General features: G+C 34.9%; 3 protein-coding genes across 3 annotated transcripts; 2 read left to right on the top strand and 1 right to left on the bottom strand.

Moving 5' to 3' along the window:
• Positions 1-2,232: 2,232 nt before the first annotated feature.
• On the bottom strand, positions 2,233-6,661 carry LOC108805857 (UDP-sugar pyrophosphorylase). The gene is made up of 18 exons (XM_018577828.2): positions 6,516-6,661; positions 5,896-6,003; positions 5,724-5,828; positions 5,490-5,606; positions 5,263-5,403; positions 4,909-5,008; positions 4,633-4,760; positions 4,458-4,529; positions 4,308-4,372; positions 4,155-4,215; positions 3,950-4,067; positions 3,735-3,859; positions 3,558-3,634; positions 3,342-3,447; positions 3,205-3,264; positions 3,032-3,112; positions 2,652-2,891; positions 2,233-2,572 (listed from the first exon to the last, which is right to left on the bottom strand). The coding sequence occupies exons 2-18, from the start codon at positions 5,971-5,973 to the stop codon at positions 2,405-2,407; spliced, it is 1,842 nt and encodes a 613-aa protein (XP_018433330.1). The 5' UTR covers positions 5,974-6,003; positions 6,516-6,661; the 3' UTR covers positions 2,233-2,404.
• Positions 6,662-11,052: 4,391 nt separating this feature from the next.
• Positions 11,053-12,446, top strand: LOC108813631 (probable sugar phosphate/phosphate translocator At2g25520). Its single transcript, XM_018586245.2, has one exon. It carries the CDS (start codon positions 11,160-11,162, stop codon positions 12,216-12,218), a length of 1,059 nt encoding a protein of 352 aa, XP_018441747.1. The 5' UTR covers positions 11,053-11,159; the 3' UTR covers positions 12,219-12,446.
• A 693-nt stretch (positions 12,447-13,139) lies between these two features.
• Positions 13,140-16,366, top strand: LOC108807332 (uncharacterized). Its single transcript, XM_056989028.1, is given in 14 exon segments — positions 13,140-13,429; positions 13,523-13,659; positions 13,752-13,894; positions 14,005-14,150; positions 14,251-14,330; positions 14,411-14,547; positions 14,549-14,666; positions 14,800-14,910; positions 14,999-15,121; positions 15,211-15,329; positions 15,413-15,578; positions 15,686-15,813; positions 15,902-16,043; positions 16,130-16,366. Coding segments are annotated over 14 exon segments (1,773 nt in total). The 5' UTR covers positions 13,140-13,290; the 3' UTR covers positions 16,214-16,366.
• Positions 16,367-19,300: the final 2,934 nt, after the last annotated feature.

Genomic DNA, 19,300 nt, shown 5'->3' with positions numbered 1-19,300 from the left:
GGTGACTCACTAACATTTGACAGGTGTTTTTTTAATGTCATGTGTATAATATATAAGATATAAAACTACAATGCACAGGATATTAAATGTACATTTTAAGTTTTTGGTAAGTGATGTCAGAAAAAAAAAAGTTTGGTAAGTAAATCATCCAGCTAAATCTGGCCAAATCATGTTAGATAATAATAGTAATTTAGATTAATTATTTGTTTTAAATGCAGTGGCAGTCTTTTGTAATATTTGAGCAACTTTAAGGGGACATAGTTAAGTGTACTTCAGCCTTAATAGTTTAGATTATCAAAAATAATTTCACACGTGATAAAGCATATCTCAAAAAAAATTCACAGAAGATTCTAAGAAATTCAATATGGCAGAATCAAAGAAGTCAAATAGGCCAATTGGAGCTCACTTAAAATTGTGTGATGTTGAAGGCGATTATGAACTGTTAGACACATACACAGTTTCAAACACAAGTCCTATTGGAAGCATCATGTACGCGGCTCTCAATGAATTAGTTTGGAAAGTAGATTTATGAGTAGTCTTGGAGAACTGCATTGGGAAGCTATGCAGTGGTTGATGACATACATCAAAGGAACAGCTCAGTTGTGTATTACATACACCAAGGGTAAAGACTTCTTCTTAGTTCAAGGATTATGTGATTCCTAATGTCATTTCCGTAAATGTTATGACAATTATGGACGACCCAAACACTCTGGAGTTTCAAAATGAACATATAATATTTGCCTCAGGCCTGTCTATAGCCCTCGAAGCAGAGATTTGGCTTTATTTTAATTCTGGTAGTACCATGACGTCCAGTGAAGTGGCTACGGCACTGGTCCCAAGAGCCTCTTGGTCGCCCCTGCTGCGGGTTTCCTGAAGTATAGCATTGGTGTTGCTTGGCTTGGCCTGAATGGTAATAGTGGTGCGGAGTAGATTTTATGGGATTCAGAGGGTTTATAATTTTACATAGTTGCCGGACCTTTATGGGTATGAAAACGTGTTGGAAAGCTGAGCTCTTTGTTTGTTCTTGACCGTTGAGAGTATGAGCTCTACTCATCAGCAGAACATAATTTTTGAGTCCCACTATTTGCTTGCAAGAGAAGTTCTGTTATCCCCTGATAGTTTCACTGAGTTCAGGAATACATCGGCTTCAATTTTGCATCTTGTATCATCTCTTCAAACTTGGCAAATGACTCATTTCTCAAAGTCTTGGAACGGGTCCACTGTGATATAGCTGATAGGATTAGGGACCAGAGGTATATAGGTCTTACGTTGCAAGAGGTGATCCATGCTACTTGGGTTTACTCCTGGAACATGAGGCAGCAGCCTGCCATTGTTGATCTTTGTGGAGATGCTGGCTTCAAGGGTGTGCTATAACTTGTGTCTCGTGCTAGTTCTCTGGGCACCTATTTAATTTTGACTTATTCTTGGATTCATCCCTAGGTAAATCTTTTAGGTTCATCGACCATAGGATTTTTTTTTATATTTAATATTTTTTTTAAAAAGGAAAAAAAAATCTTGTTTAAATTATAGGGCCCTAAATTATATTATATTTTTAAAATAAATAGTTAAAATAAATAAAAACAGTTGTAGTTGCAAATTTTTTTTTTAGTTTTTAAAACTATGATTCATTCAAGGATTTAGAGTTTATCCAAAAATTCCGGATTTATCCAAGAATTTAAGGTTTAAATAGTTGATTTTCTTCATCATTTACGTAGTTTAAAATTCAAGTTAATTTCAAGCAGGGACAGCCTGATTTAATTGTAAACTATTACTGCGAACTCAATCGCGTGCTGGACATCGCTAGCTTTGATGATTAACGGGATTGAACCGACAGGGTGGATAGGGGTTCTGCCAATGCTTCGATGTATTTTATCACTTGGGAATGTTTTTGTCAAGATGTCTGCTGAGTGTCATTCCTAAAGCAACAACATGTTGTAATCCCTTCTCACAAATTTGCCTCAAAAGGTGAATACATAACCACTTCCTCTGTCTAAGCATGATCATAATTGGAATAGTTTTCACTCTGACTCAAAACCTCTGGTGCAATTTAAGCTATGAAATCTCATGAATATCTCAGTACTCAGTTGACAGCTTCTCAATGCTCTATTACAGCGTATGAGCCTGAGTACTACACTAATAAAGTGAGCTAGAGATCAAGTGGTGATTCAATTTTTACATACATCTAAAACCGCCCCTGGGTACTACTTTTGTAGCTACCTTAACGTACATAAGAAGTAAAAACCGCCAGTATGTTTCATAAGACCATAAAATCAAATATTGAATATCGTTAGTAAAATGAACATTAAAGTAAATATCGTAAAGAAAACATGTCTCGTTGGATGAATGAAGGTGTAAAAGAAAGACAAATAGATCATTTGGCGTTTCCAAATTTGCTAACTCTTTTTTAATCCTCCAAAGAAAATTTCCCAGGTTGAGTGAACTTCTTTTCGAGTTGCTCCACTTTGTTGAATCTAAAACCTCTGATTCTTATTTCCTCTGGAACCGATGTGTCCTTGTAGTCTACAGTTTCCATGGTCCAACCATTGTTCTTGATCGAGCCTCCAAGTTTTACCTGTTTCTCGTCATGATGAATAATAAGTCACTTTATATGATACTATATAACCCAAGAGATAAGAATGGACTTTCCATACCTCTGCATCATCAATGGAGTCTACAATAAGAGCACCATCCAGGGAGAGATTTTCAACCAACACATTACGACCCTTAATAGCCATTGTGGATCTCTGAGAGATCTCGCAGTTCCCACTGACTTTCGTTTTGATATCAGAAAAGATCATTCCCCATTTGGGTTTCCATGTGATACGAGACCATACTTCAACTTCTTGGCCGTTCAAGACCTGCTTCACAGGCTCTTCCACTTTGACACCAGCCTTGGGAATTAGTAAAACCAAAAAAAGAAAGATGCTTTAGCGCACTATAAACAATCATGGAGAAGACTACTTAAGAAATTTTTGGCTCAGACTAAAAGTCTTTAGAGGCATATGTAAAAAAAAAAAAAAACTTAAATTACCTTTTGAAGAATACGGCTGTTAGCACGATAAATGGCCATTTCTCCAGAAGTTGCACTGTGGTATGGGTTTCCTTTTGGTACCTTCATTCATATTTGACAGAGAAAATGAGTTTAACAAGTTGATTAATCTCAAGAAAGTTTAAGAAAATGAGCTTCATTAATTAGTATATAACCTTAGCAGCATCCTCGGGGTTATTCTTAACGGGTGCATAAGCAAGCCATATATCCATCACCTACAAGAGGAAGCATTGTCAGAACAAGCAGTTAATAACTTAAAGTACTATTTTTTTACTCTACAGATAGCAGTTACCGTGAATCCAACACGTGCTGTTGGTGGCAATGTCTTTGGATAGTCTTGCATCATACACTCTAGACGAGTTGAAGATTTAAATGATGTCTTGGTGCTATCCTTGTATCTGTTATACAAACCCACAAAATAGATGTTCAAAGTATAGAATCGAAAGTTTCTGCTAATAATAAAAACAATGATACAGAAGAATCAAGGGGAGGTAGAAAGAAGAGTTACTTTGGATTAACAAACTCCTTAATGGCCCCTCCAGTTTTCTGCAACTCTTCTTTGTATGGACCAAGTTCAAGAATCAACTGCGTATTAAAAAAAATCATACACAAAACATCAAGAGACTTTAAAATCTTCCTTAATCAGAGATAAACTATATACTCATCAAGTACCAAGGCAACCCACTTGATTAATATTTCCAGGGAAAGGGGAATAGCCTGTCTCAGAATTAACATCCCCGTCAGGGAAACCAGATGCTCTAAGTAGAGGATCAAGTTGATTATACTCCACGTTGATCACCATAGATCTGCCTAGAAATCATTTGAAAAATCAATACTCTCAGCTATTAGAAAAGAAAATGTATGGACTGATTCTTTTTTAATATTTCAGTATAATGTTACCATCAGCATGGGTAAGTTTAGTAATTCCTCCAATAGCTTCTTTCGCCTTGCGGGGAACAGCCAGAGAGTTAACATGATATTGTTTAGTAGCACTCACACCCAGAGAAGCTGGAATTGCCTGTACCAAGGAATTTATAATATTTCCAATCAGAATTATATGAATAGTTAACAATTACAGCACAGGAGTTAGCTAGATGCTACTAACATTGAAGAGAAGTCCATTTGTATCTTGGAAAAACAAAACCCATTTAAGACCAGCATCGAGCCTGAAATTGCAACAAATAAAACAGAGTAAAATTTGTAGGTAGCAAAGTTATTGCTTATAGATATTAGAGGAAATATTTGATAGAAGAAATACCATTTATCAAGAAGACCACTGGTATAGAGAAGCGAATGTACATCGCCATGACCATGAGGCTTTGTCTATGAACAGACAACAAACTCGAGAGTTAACTTGATAAATATTCTGGTAGATTAGGAAAACATCAACAAGACATGCACAATGTACCTGGATCTTGTATTTGTTGTTGGAGTCTAACGCAAGTCTAGCATCATTGTCATCAAGACATGCAACTTTTTCCTACACAAAAAAAAAGAAGAAGCAGTTGTGCACTATTTTTCAAGACATTTTACACTTTGAAAAAAAAACTCTTTTCAGGGATATTAGTCGCTGATCATTTTACCTGTTTTAAGAGATGTACTTGTGTAGGTTTCATCCCAAAGTAAGAGTTTAACTCTAACAGATCTTGTGTGCGTGAATGTGTATCATCAGAGGTCATGATAATGAAAGGAATATCTGTCTGACTTCCATCTGCGAGATGTACAATTACGATTAGAGATGAGAGATGTGAAAAAGGTACTCATTTATGTTGAATGTAAAATGCCAAATATCATATACAAGGAAAATTGGATATGCATAACATGCTAATATTGTGTCAAAAAAAAAGTTACAAACATACCAGAAGCGACCTTGTGGCTAGCTTCTTGAAGAGCCAATATTGATTCAATGTAGTGCTGCAAAAAGCATGTCCCAGTAGTTGTCTCCCTTGGAAGTGCAACCTGAAGAAATGGATTCATAATAATTGGATCAAGTATGTCTAGAGGTATATCTCAAAGCGTCAAGTAAACCCAGGTTTCACAATTTTTATGCCGCTTTACGATATTGATGGAAAGCATGCCATATAACACTAAGAGCTCAAAAGGATGGAATTATTGAACAGGAAGTTGTATTACTTGAGTGAACAAGTTGTTAAAAGCAACAGTCTTATATATGTCCTGTCAATGAGTAAGTGAATTTAAGTCAATGAATTTACCTTGATTCCATTGTAACCAAGACGCTCACCAAGCCCACCAGCAACAAGAACAAAAGTAGCTTTCCTAGCTTCGACGACACCTCTTTTCTCCATTTCAATGAAACTATCATCACCAAAAGTAAGGTTTTCGCCTGAAGGAACCTGCAAGACCCCTTTTTGTCAAAAACACACACAAGAATAACCCATTCTATATTCAAAATAAAAAAGAAAAAGATGTGATTACTTACAGAAGGAGAGAAACCATCGTATGGGTTCTTCCCTAGCTTTGAATCAGCCAGAAGCTCTTTAGCAGTCTTAATGTATGCTGCTAACCCCCCTGGATAGCTTGAATTTAAGCGAGCAATCTAAAAAATACAATTATTTCAAGAATATTAATTGAATTCATTCCGAAATTTAATTAAAAAGAATATATTTTTTGGATGAAATAATTAACAAAGGTTAGGAAGAACAGAAACAAAAACCTGATCAAAGAATGCTAGCTTCTCTTTGTCACAGACGCCTGGTTCAGACCAGTGCAGGAATAGATGACTCTGACCATTCTCTAATAGGATCTTGGCCAATTCGATCTGAAAAACAAAACCATTAAGAATCACAAATGAAAATAAACAAGTCCCAGCACATATCAACACAAACCTGATCAGGAGACAAGATTCCGATGTTACTCTGGAGAGCAGGAGCAGTCGAGAAGATATCTGAGACGCTGGAAGCCATGATGAGAAGACAGGAACGAAGGAGGCTATTCTGTCATTTGTTAATTAATTAAAAGATTATTAATACTCTGTTACAAAGGTCAAACATGATGTGAAGAAGTCAAAATTTGATCTGGTAGGTTATATAACTATATATATGAATCAATGCTTTTGCTAAACATAATTAAAAAATCTATTCAAATATAACAACAATAATATTTCTCGATTGTGACAGCAGAGAATATACTTTTTATCGGTTCGTTTCTCCTATTATTAGCTCTTAAACCCGAACTGGGCGCAGACAAGAAGACATGTCTCCTTCTCGATAGTTACTCATTGGTGTTAGTTCTAAAAGAGAAATTCATGATAATTAACTTTGAGATCAAGGCACACTCAGATCCATACTAGGAAGAAATTCCATTTAAGATGAAAAACTCACCCAATCAAAGCGACGACAATTCTACACAAAATCTCTATTCATAATTCACCAACTAAGCCTAATCTAATTAACGATCTAAGAAGAGAATTTTGAGAATTTTGAGATTCAGCAGATCCAGAACTCACCGAGAAAGGTACGAGGATTGAGATGAGGAAACAAATGTTCTAACAACCGAACATGGAGGAGATCGCGAAGAAAGAATAAGAAAAACACGAGGCCGTAACTTTTTAACCTGCCTTAAATATTTTTTCTTTTTCACAATATTGTTTTTTTCCCCTCTCCACTAACTTTCTGGTTAATGTTTTCTTACTTTTTTTTTTGTCAATTTGTTAATGTTTTCTTACTAGAAATTCTTATTTATCTATTTTTAACATTGTTTATCTATCTTTAACCTTTTATTTCTAACCTTTACTTCAATTTTAAATTTTTTATTTAATTTTTAAATCATTCATTTTTTATATTTAACTTTATTTTTTCTTAGTTTTTGAAGTCGGATTAGTATATATACGCTATAAAGATTTTATGATATAAAACCATGAAAACCAAAATTTTACCATTCAATTTCTTATATTTTCAAAAAATTTAAATTTTTGTTCTCAGAAAAAAAGAAAAATTAATGTTAGGATTTGAATCTACAACATCAAAGAGGAATCTAATTTCTTTATTTAATCAGGAAAAATATAGTGAGCTTCTTCACTTACCGGTCTAAACGACGAAAAAACATTCGAATGTTGAAAGCAATAAATCATCCAGCGAATCGATGAGTTCCTTCAAAGAGGGAGAAGGCAAACATCATGCTTTTAGAGTAATTTTGTACTGATCATTAGTATTCACCCATTTTATTTAGCCCGGTAATCCGGCTCTAAACACCACTTTCGAAAGAAAGAAAGAAAAAAACTTTTTTCTTCACCTTTTTTAAACCAATTTTCAATACTTAAGGGTATAGTTAACTACAGAGGAGTTTATCTCTCTTTCTGTTTCTATTTAATGTATTTTCACTTTTGTAAACCAAATTAAATAGATAAATTATTAAAAAAACATAATACTAAAACAATAATAAAATTGTTATAATACGTAAATTCAAAATAGAAATTTAATAAAAATATCATAAGTTACAATTTGAATATTTATTGCAAAAAAGCATACTATACTTTATTCATCATTATTTGTTAAAATAAAAAAAATCGTGGATATAAATATTGTTAGGTATTGTTTAACCTAAGAGAAATCCTTCCTGGATAAAGTTCGACACTGAAATTCGGTCTCCAAATGGCTAATTTTTACATTCTGAATTTAGTGTCAGATTATTTTTGGGTTGAAAAGAAAAATTCTAGATAAATGTTTTTTTTTCAATATATCTCCAGATTAGTAGAATTTAGCCTAAATCTCACCAATGATTTCTTATGTAAGCAAGCTTTAGTGAAATCCGTCTTTTAGCGTGAGGTCTTAGTGACACGTATATTTTTAGACATGTGGTCTTGTAATAATCTGATTTGAATGGGGCATAGCCGGATCTAGCAAAAGGATTTTCAATATACTACATTGGGTACTTCATTCCATGCTTTAGTCGATGGATCATGACCCCTGGATAAAGGCCCCGCCCCTCAAAATCAAAGAGTCCTTTTTGGCGGGTATTGCCACGCGGCTTAATTACGACCACTCCCTCGGAAATAAGAGGCAATAATAGAACGCACTGTATAGAGTACTCCCCCGCTTTTCTCGGGTTTCCAAAGGCCCGTCACTCCTTACTCGACAGCTCAAAGCTGACCAGAGTCCTCGTTTACCCTACGTGCACTATTTAGCTCTACCTCCTCAGATCACGCTTTTATTTGTCTATTTTTTATTGGCTGATTCCCAGGTAACTGACTTCGGCCAATCCTTACTCGACAGCTCCGTCCTTTGGTGAGCACCGAAGCTAGCTCTCTTGAATTTCCCCGGAAAGACGGAACCTTTCCAGCTCACTCTGTCAGTCCACTAAGACGCGTATAGAGTAAATGAGCACCGAAGCTAGCTCTCTTGATTCGAAATTGTCTTTCATTCCAAGTCATAACTTGTATCCATGCGCTTCATATTCGCATGGAGTTCGCTCCCAGAAATATAGCTACCCCTACCTCCTCACGTCAATCCCACGAGCCTCTTATCCATTCTTATTCGATCACAGCGAGGGAGCAAGTCAAAATAGAAAAACTCACATTCATTGGGTTTAGGGATAAAAAAAGTCGTGGATATAAATATTGTTAGGTATTGTTTAACCTAAGAGAAATCCTTCCTGGATAAAGTTCGACACTGAAACTCGGCCTCCAAATGGCTAATTTTTACATTCTGAATTTAGTGTCAGATTATTTTTGGGTTGAAAAGAAAAATTTTAGATAAATGTTTTTTTTTTCAATATATCTCCAGATTAGTAGAATTTAGCCTAAATCTCACCAATGATTTCTTATGTAAGCAAGCTTTAGTGAAATCCGTCTTTTAGCGTGAGGTCTTAGTGACACGTATATTTTTAGACATGTGGTCTTGTAATAATCTGATTTGAATGGGGCATAGCCGGATCTAGCAAAAGGATTTTCAATATACTACATTGGGTACTTCATTCCATGCTTTAGTCGATGGATCATGACCCAAACCAAACGATAAGTCGCAAGAGTTTACAAATGTGCATAGATATTCCGTCATAAGTTTGAGCCGGGCCTGGCTAAAACTCCTACTTATTTGTCCAATAAGGTATCATACATTTTGTGTCCTTAAATAAATTTTATCATTTTAATTATTTAACTTTACAGTTGCCTGGTATGCCATAGATAATCAGACGTGATGCACACAATGGCCGACAGCTTTAGAAAGTACAATATTTGAATCTCAGAAATGTAATTAATTATCTGCTCTACGAGTCAAAATGCACGCAGTGTGGCAGTGACCGACAGTTTTAGAAGAATGTAATTGTCTACGCTGCAAGGAAAATAAATTTCACTTGATCGACAGTTTAAAAGAGCAATTCCGCAAATCATAATTTCATGACCAATTATCAAATGCTTAAAATCAAAAAGCGAGCAAAAGACTAGATTCGTTTCAAAAGTCAACAAACTCTGTCTCGGCCCGAAGTATAAGTTCATCAAACGGTACGACGACTATCACAGCACCAAATGCAACGTAAGAGGAACGCAGCGAAACTGACCCAACGCGTGAGAATCACGATATTTCTCTAAACGTTGACTTATTGTTTCATCGTTACTCTCCCCCTATATTTACTTCGCATTTCAAGGTTACAAGTTTCCATTTAATTAGTCTTAATAATAGCTTTAGGGATTGGTAATCACTTTAAAGAAATCAGGCAACGTACAGTTAAAGGAGTTTATAACTCCTTTCATCCATTATTATGTTTGGCAATGTTGGAAACTGATTAGATAAAAATACAGTCCAGCAATGTTTGAGGAAATCGAAGTACATCATCAATAATTGACAAATTTTATGCAGAATCGCATACTGAGCTGCTGGTTTAAAGCCAAGGTGTAATAATAGTTACTTCTTCCAAAAGATTACTCCCTCTTTTCATAATAAGTGTTACTCTGAGTTCATTTTCTTGTTACACAAAGAATGTCACTTTACAATTCCAATGTAAATTATATTAACTTTCAGCTGAAAATTAATTGCAAACTGCATTGATTTTATAAATAATTTTATTTATCTAAAATACTATTGGTCAAAAAGGTATAATTAATTACAACTTACATATATTTCAACAACTTTCTTAATCTATGTGAAAAATGTCACAACGACATCTAATACTCCCTCCGTTTCAATTTATTTGTCGTTCTAGATTTCGGCACACAGATTAATAAAACATTTAATTTTATATATTTACTAGATAAAAACATCATTACCAATACACATAATTAGATTTCAACCAATAGAAAATATATTAGATTAAAAAGTCAATAAATTTTGCATTGAAATCATAAAACGACACTTATTTTGAAACAAAAATTTTGCTCCAAAACGACATATAATTTGAAACGGAGAGAGTATAAAAGCTCGAGAATAAATCAATTTTTATTAACTGGAGAAAAAGACAAAAGTAACTTTCGATATTAGTGTATATCTGTATATGTTTGAAATTTCGAAAAAGAATTACAAAACGATATTTTGATTGGAAGACTAAAATTTAAATTTCTTTACTGTCTTCCAGCTGTTGTCGGTTATTGTGAACATTTATTTTTTTAAAAATTTCATAATTTCATTTGTCTGCGATCTCAATTATATAAACAATAGTGACAAAGTAAAATATGAAAAATCTGTAAAAATAGTTAAAATGTTATTGTCCTATATATAAATTTAACTAAATTAGTAAATATAGAAGGAATTCAGGTTCCTTTCTGTGAGCTTTCCGCAACATTTTTTTAAAAAATCAGTAAACAAATAGACCATTTCGTAACTTGTGTAACAAAACGTAAATGGCTAAAAAGAGCTTTAAAACAAGACATATTATCACATTATTAATTGCATAATTATATACTTAGACTAAGTCAAGGAAAATATAAAAATTTATATAAAGTACGGGTCCCACCATAAGCCAATCGTCAAATAGCCAAGCTCCTTATCGCCACGTAGCAGCATAACACAGTCACGTAAGCCCTTCCTCTACATTACACGACCCGAACTCAATTAAGTCTCTCTCTTCTACCTTTGTAAAACACAAGAGAGAGATAGAGAGTCATAGAGAGGAGACTTATCTATCTATCTTGCGCATCTCTCTGCTTATCCTGCGCACCACCATGGGGAAAGGTCACGCACTGAGCGACGGAGTGATAAAGAAGATCCTCCTCTCCTACACGTACGTGGCAATCTGGATCTTCCTCAGCTTCACGGTCATCGTCTACAACAAGTACATCCTCGACAAGAAGCTCTACAACTGGCCTTACCCAATCACACTCACCATGATCCACATGGCCTTCTGCTCCTCCTTAGCCATCATCCTCATCAAAGTCTTCAAGATCGTCGAGCCCGTCTCCATGTCCCGCGACACTTACCTCAGATCCGTCGTCCCCATCGGAGCCCTCTACTCGCTCTCCCTCTGGCTCTCCAACTCCGCCTACATCTACCTCTCCGTCTCCTTCATCCAGATGCTCAAGGCCCTCATGCCCGTCGCCGTCTACTCCATCGGCGTCTTGCTCAAGAAAGAGTCCTTCAAGTCTCGCACCATGACCAACATGCTCTCCATCTCCTTCGGCGTCGCCATCGCCGCCTACGGAGAAGCCAAGTTCGATGTCTGGGGCGTCGTTCTCCAGCTCGGCGCGGTTGCGTTCGAGGCCACCAGGTTGGTTCTGATCCAGATCTTGCTTACTTCCAAAGGAATCAATCTTAACCCCATCACTTCTCTTTACTACGTTGCTCCTTGCTGTCTTGTTTTCCTCTCTGTTCCTTGGATCTTCGTTGAGTTCCCGGTTCTTAAAGAGACGTCGAGCTTCCATTTCGATTTCGTTATCTTCGGAACGAACTCGGTTTGCGCGTTTGCGTTGAACCTTGCTGTTTTCCTCCTCGTTGGGAAGACCTCTGCTCTGACTATGAATGTGGCTGGTGTGGTTAAGGACTGGCTCTTGATCGCCTTCTCGTGGTCGGTGATCAAGGACACGGTCACGCCGTTGAATCTTTTCGGGTACGGGCTTGCGTTTTTGGGCGTTGGGTATTACAACCATTGCAAGCTGCAGGCGTTGAAGGCGAAAGATGCGACGCAGAAGAAGGTTCAGGCTAGTGGTGATGAAGAAGCTGGGAAGCTTTTGGAAGAGAGGGAGAGCGAAGTTGTTGCTGGGAAACGTAACGAGAGTCAAGATTGAGATTTCAAGAATGCAGTTTTATGGGAATAAGATTATGATCACTGTCTTTCTACGTTTAAGTGTTATGGCTAATTATATTTTTACATAGTGATTTTGAAACTTCATTGCATCTTCTTTTTTGAGTTTGTCTTTGTTTTCTTTTTTACTTCCTCTCTCTCTCATTCGAAATCCTTATCTGTCTGTATGAGTAAACTATTGTTGTTGTAGTAATAACTTCTTTTATATTTCCTTCTTACTCTAGTGAAACCATTCTTTGTTGAAAGACAGAAGATGGTCATATCATTATAGGCTATGTCGGATCATTTGGAAGCAAGATCCATAAATTATCCACACCGACAGAAAGGTTCTTTAAACCTCTCCAAATGTGAATTTTTCACCTCAACAAGTTCATCTTTTAAGTCGGTGTGATACATACCAAATTGAAAACATTCTAACAGGGAACATTTGGGAACTTCAAGACTGGCTTGGGATAAAGCTGGTTCTGGTTCCAGAATAAGATTCCTAAGCATGCATTGGTTTGTCGCTTTGCAATAGCCTGGCTTCCTGACTCTAGGCAGATCTTTTTTTCTATAGGAGAAGTGTTGTTTATTTTTTTTTTAAACTTTTTCGGTTGATTGTGCTTTTTGGTCATCCATCAATCAACAACACCAACCTCATTATGTAGAGATAGGTTTCTTGTTGTTTAACCTGTGTCTCCCTTGTGTAGATTCATAGTCTATAAAAGGACCTATCGTAAAAGATAGAAACACAGTTCCATGAAGTCTCTTAACAACTTTTTCAGACTGCACCAAACATTAGATAATATGTCACCATCCTCACGGACCGGACCCACACATCCGGTATGGTCTTTGACCATGTAAAAAATGTACACTAATCTCTCTTTAAACAAAACCAAAAATTCTCTCTTTAAACAAAATCTCTGCGGACACTAGTAAACCAAATCATCAATTCTACAAACGGTCTACATCTCGCCACGTCGACACCTATTAATTATAAAAATCCTCCGTTTCCCGGACCGGAACAGTATCTAAACGGGCGTGATCGGACACTACCTTCTGAATCAGACCAAATTATGCGAAAGGTGTCGCAGATCTCTGCTGCTGTACGTCTAGGGCTGTCTACAAGACGAAGCAGCAGGAACACCAATGGCTTCCACTTGGTTGCTCCTCGTTCCTATTGCACTCCTCCTCCTCCAAATCCAACACCATCAGGTACACTCTGTCTTTCTCATTCCCTCAAATTATATTTCCATAAATATTTTTTTTCTTTGGTCTTATTGTTGGAATTGGGCTTTCTGATCACAGGTCCATTGACGAGTTACAGTAAGTTAGTGGAAGAAGGGAGGCTACAACATGATCCATACCAAGAGAGAGTCGTTTCTGCATTCCAAAACTTGTTCGGCAGATTGGAACATTTCGAGAAAGAAATGGAATATTTTCATGTAAAAGTTTCCTTTATTTATTAATATTTGGTTTTTTTCAAATTGTTATGTGTGTTATTCAATTTTTGTTTTTGTTTTTTGTCTACTTCCAGGTGAGATTAGAAGAGTGGGAGAAGAAGAGAGAAGAAGAGAGACGAAGACTAATGGTGGAAGAAGCTGAGAAGAAGGAAGAAGATGGTATGTGGGCTTCTATGAATAAACAAGGCCAAAAGCTTTTAGGAAGATGGGTCTTAGGGTGAGGAGGAGGTTTATATATATATATATATATATATATATATATATATTTTTTTTTTTGTCAATTAGTTTGAAAAGATTGTTTCTTTATCTATTTTGGTGATGTTTTAGGCGAAGACAGATGAGTGTAGAACCTGGAGTTGGTAAATGGGTTTCTTACCTTAACCGAGAGAGGAAACTGGATTCCATCGTCGGTTCTCGCCCTGCAATACCTTCTGCTCCTAAAGGATTATATATCTATGGAAATGTAGGATGTGGTATGTTTAATTAATTGGATGCTCTCTTGTTGTTTCCTTCTCTGTCGTGTATAGCTAGCTTAGTTGAGAGGACCAACGGTTTGGTGTGTGTTTCATGTAGGCAAGACTATGTTGATGGATATGTTTTATAGCGCCACTGATGGGATGATCAGACATCGACAGCGGTTTCATTTTCACGAGGTGAGTGAGTGAGAGAGTCTTTTTAAGATGTTTTTTGTTTTGTTTTCAATGTAACTGATTTTGTTTTCTTCTGTACGTAGGCTATGCTGAAGATAAATGAGCAAATGCACAAGTATTGGAAGGAGAATGGTGAAGAGAAGTCCTCTCAGTATAGCGTTTCGAGCTGGATTATGAATCTTCCTGTTGATGAGAGAGTTAAAGAATGGCTAGCTGGGGAAGTTTTATAAGCAGCAACTCACGATGAAACACATTCTTCCAGCTGTCGCTGATAAGTTTCTCGTTGATCAGCAGTCTATTAAAAAAGGAGCCAGCATCCTCTGCTTTGATGAGATTCAGGTAAACAACTAACTGTTCACAAAGAAAATTATCAAAGCCCAATTCTGTTTTCTCTAGATGAGACTTTGTTTGGACTCTAATGAAGTTGCAAATAGTGTAACTTGGACTTACTTGCATCATCTTCTGTTTACAGACAGTTGATGTGTTTGCTATTGTGGCCTTATCTGGAATTATGAGCAGACTGTTGAGTACTGGAACTGTTCTTGTGGCTACTAGTAACAGAGCGCCAAGGGAGTTAAATCAGGTTTCTTATTCTTTTTAAGGCTCTCTTCTTGTCTGTTTACTCGGTAGTCACTAACTTTTATTGCTAATTTTGGTTTGGTTTGGTACAGGACGGAATGCAGAAGGAGATATTTGATAAGTTCATCTCTAAATTGGAGAAACATTGTGAGATAATCTCAATTGGAAGCGAAGTAGATTACAGAAGAGTTGCAGCACAAAACTCGGTTGAACATGTGTGAATCGATTCACCAGTTTCTTTAACATCTTTTATTGTTTAGGGTTCGTTGATTCTGTTTTAATGAAATTTGTTAAATATTCATAGGTTCATTACTTATGGCCTTTGAGTAATGCTGTTATGGAAGAGTTTGAGAAAATGTGGCGTCAGGTCACTGACCAGTGCGGCGGAGAAATAACTTCCGCGACTCTACCAGTGATGTTTGAAGGTAACTCTAGATGGCAATAGTTTTCTTTTGTTACTGATCAGATTATATAATAATGTTTTTATATGTTTGTGTGTGTAACATCAGAACAGTGGAGGTTCCTGAAAGCTGTAAAGGAGTGGCAAGATTCACATTTGAGTATCTATGTGGTCGACCAGTAGGTGCAGCAGATTATATAGCAGTGGCTAAAAACTATCATACAATTTTTATCTCTGAGATTCCAGCAATGAGCATGGAGATACGAGACAAGGTAAAAAAATATTAAAATAACACAAAATCGAAGATTTATGGTGGCTTTTTGGGAGATTCTGTAGATTCTTTTCTCTGATGGTTTTTTTTTTGTGTTGATGTTGACAGGCACGTAGGTTTATAACACTTGTGGATGAGTTATACAACCACCATTGTTGTCTTGTCTCATGCGCAGAGACACCTATTGATGAGTTGTTTCAAGGAACTGCAGAGGGTACCCTCTTCGATCTTGAAAGGTAAATAAAGATTACAGTGAAAGGGGGGGGGGGGTTAACTTATTGATGTATGTGATTATCACATTCATTTTTATTATAAATTTTGCAGCTTCCAGTTTGAGACGGAGACAGAGGATTCTAGGTTAAGGCGAGATGTTCTTGCAGAAGGTAGCATAAGTGCTGCTGGTTCGCCTTCTTCCATCGTGAAAATGCTTTCTGGCGAAGAGGAAATGTTTGCCTTTGCTCGAGCTGTAAGTATAGTTTCTCATGTTTCTCTTCATACAAATGAACAAATGGTTTAAAGTATTTTTGGTTGATTACATTTGAAACGGTGCAGGCGTCGCGGTTGATTGAGATGCAGACTCCATTGTACCTCGAAGGAGTTCGTTTCTTGCATCCTTATTTCCATCAACCAGAGTAAACTAAAAAAAAAAAGAAAATAACAAATGAATAAATGGTAAATACATATTTTACTCCATTAATTTATTTTAGCATAAGTGACCAACTAAATGGTTGGTCTTTTGCCTTTAATATTAAAACAATTCATCATGAATAAAATTCTTCTTTTGCTAAAGCATTGTGAGTAACTTAGCTATGCGACTGACAAGGATATGTCGATATAGGAATGTCTTACGTTCTTCTTATCGATTGGATGCAAAAACCTTGATATTATATGACTCTCTGTCTCCCCCAACCTCACAACCTCTCCGGATCCCTGGTCCTTCTCAGTCCATGCAACGCGTCCGATACCAATACAAAATATCTGCAAAACATAGATAGGAGTTCCAACTTTGACTGAACCACTAGATTTGACCCTCGTTTTAAAGCGCAGGATTTTCTACTTTGTAAGAATCTAATGAAAAACATATCAAATACATTCTTATATATGTCAAAAATAAGTAATCCACATAGGAGTCACTTAATTTAAAAATTGAACATATTACACCAATTTAGTTATAAGATCTAATACGATTTTTCGATCTAGATATGTGAATCAGTGAATATGTGTTATTTTGTTATTTTATGTATAATTATTGTTAGTAGACAAAAAGAAATAACTAGTGATATCAATTTATATCTATAAAGTAATTTTTATATTAAGTTATTTAACTAGATTTATTAATTGATATAATAATTTATTATGTTCATTGTTTTATATATTATAACGCTTTCTAAAAAAATAGATATGTAAATTATAATATTTAAATAATTTCAAAATTATTACTAAAATATATTCTAAATTTATATTAATCTATCAGATAATATCAATCTTATTTTAAGAACAGTATTTATATTTTTTAATTAAAATAACTAAAAATAATTAAAAAAATTAAAATTCATCGACCAATCAAATTATAAAATTTTTGTAAGAGTTCACATATTATAGACACGTAAGCAAAAATCATTAAAGTGACTTCTTAATTAATATATAGTAGGATATGTTTTTTTATTAAATTAACCATTAATTAATTACTAATGTTCTTCATTGTTTCTTTTTATAATAATCACGAAATTGCATAATGTGGTTTAAGTATATATGATAATTAATGATTTTAAATAATAAAAATTTAATATAAATTAGTCTATTTTCTATCATTTCTTAAAATTATAACTTATTAAAATAAATTAAACAATCACATAAACTATATAATAAAAATTTAGATTTTTCTGTATGTTATGTTTTGAATTTTTAAAAACGACTATAAATAACTAAAGTTGTTAAAAATCTCACATTGAAATTTTTGTGATTCATGGTTCAAAATTTATATTATAACAAGTTACAAGTGATTACAAAATTATATAAGTAGGAAGACTTATTTAATATATATATACAAAATATATATATATATATTTAATATTGTTTAAAAATAAATTATATACCATATAAAAATAAATAATTATTTTAATTTCGAAATTTGCTTTGATTTTTTCGAGAAACTTTTTGAACAAATATTGACAACTTAATATTTAAATTTTAAACTTTGCATTGAATGTTTTTAAAATTATAAATTACTAAAACTATTAGACATCCCACAAAAAATTTGTTCTCAGTGATTTTAAATTCTTGTGTTATAAAAATACAAATGATAAAAAGTAGAAAAAGTGTTTGTTAAAATTAATAAATTTATTTATGTGTTTACACCAAATTAAGTATATACGAACAGTTACTGAATTTTTAATTATTCAATATATATTTATTATTTCATAATATGTAAAACATATAATACGTAACAGTAATTTGTATACAATACTCATTCCGCACAAGGTGTAGATTTTAACCTAGTACAGTGTATTAGTCATTCTATAACTTGTGTGTTTCTTACCTAATCCAATATCTAGTTAATATGTGGAACTAATACATTTAATATCCACTAAGCTAGCTGTCCATTTATATTATTATAATATGATCCAATTAGTAATTTCTTTTTTTTTGAAGAAACCAATTAATAATTTCTTTAGAGAATATAAAGGTTAGTCTAATGCTTGTCTAAAGTAATTATCAGGCTGATACGTAAGCAATTAAGATATATAAAATCTCAACAATTTAGCATATTTAAAATATAACTAATACAAAATAAAAGATTATATCTTTCAAATGATCTTCATGAAAAATGTTATTTTCCTTTAGATGTTCGAGCATTAAAACGTCTGCGGTACTGCAACCACCTTTCGTTGTGTTTCACATTATGCACCAGTTTTATGATTAACACACGTGACATTTAAATGAACCTATCAACGAAACCATTGGAAAAGTATTTGGTGGCATTTGATGTGACACACGAAAATCACACAGTCTGAGTGGACTAATTTCTTAATGGAAAACAATTAGGGTCTAACTGGTAACCATCTCGGGAATATTAGGAATAAATAGGAAATGAATGGATGGGAATAAAATTATGGGAATAGTGAGGAATGGTTATTCCATATCAAATTTAGTGAGGAACAAATTTGTTATTTAATTCTCTACAATAAAAGAAATGAGAAGGAATGAAAATGAATGACTATTCCTTGTGAATGGTAAAATTTGTTAGGAACATTAAGGAATGTACTATTCCTCTTTATTCCTTGGTCACCAGTTAGACCCTTAGTGAATTTTTTTTCCCTCTAATTTTATTAAAGAAAATGGGCCAAGCCCAACAACATACAACAGGTTGAAGCCCACAACGTAAACCCGGCCAACAAACCCAAACACGCCCAAAGGCCCAATGACCCACGGCCCAAACACAGGAAATCCTAAAAACTAAAAGATGCTGCCGCCGCATGCATCTCACCATCGGGATCCTGACCACACCGCCAGACCTCACCGGAGACCGGTCGCTCCACCAATTCCTCACCGCAAACGCCTTGACTCCAGTGTTTCCTACATAGAAGAGAATCCATCGCTTTTGCGAGGTCTCCTTCTTCACTAATCTTTGCTAACACCGAAAACACCAAAAAAAGGAGATCGCGTGAGAAATAACTTCAATCACCGTCGGAGGTCTTCATGACTCTCCCGACTACCAAACCA

The sequence above is a fragment of the Raphanus sativus genome, chromosome 6 (genome assembly GCF_000801105.2).
Source record: "Raphanus sativus cultivar WK10039 chromosome 6, ASM80110v3, whole genome shotgun sequence".
Lineage (NCBI taxonomy): Eukaryota > Viridiplantae > Streptophyta > Magnoliopsida > Brassicales > Brassicaceae > Raphanus > Raphanus sativus.
Note: the sequence above shows the minus strand (reverse complement) of the source record. Positions and strands in the feature narration are given on the sequence as shown.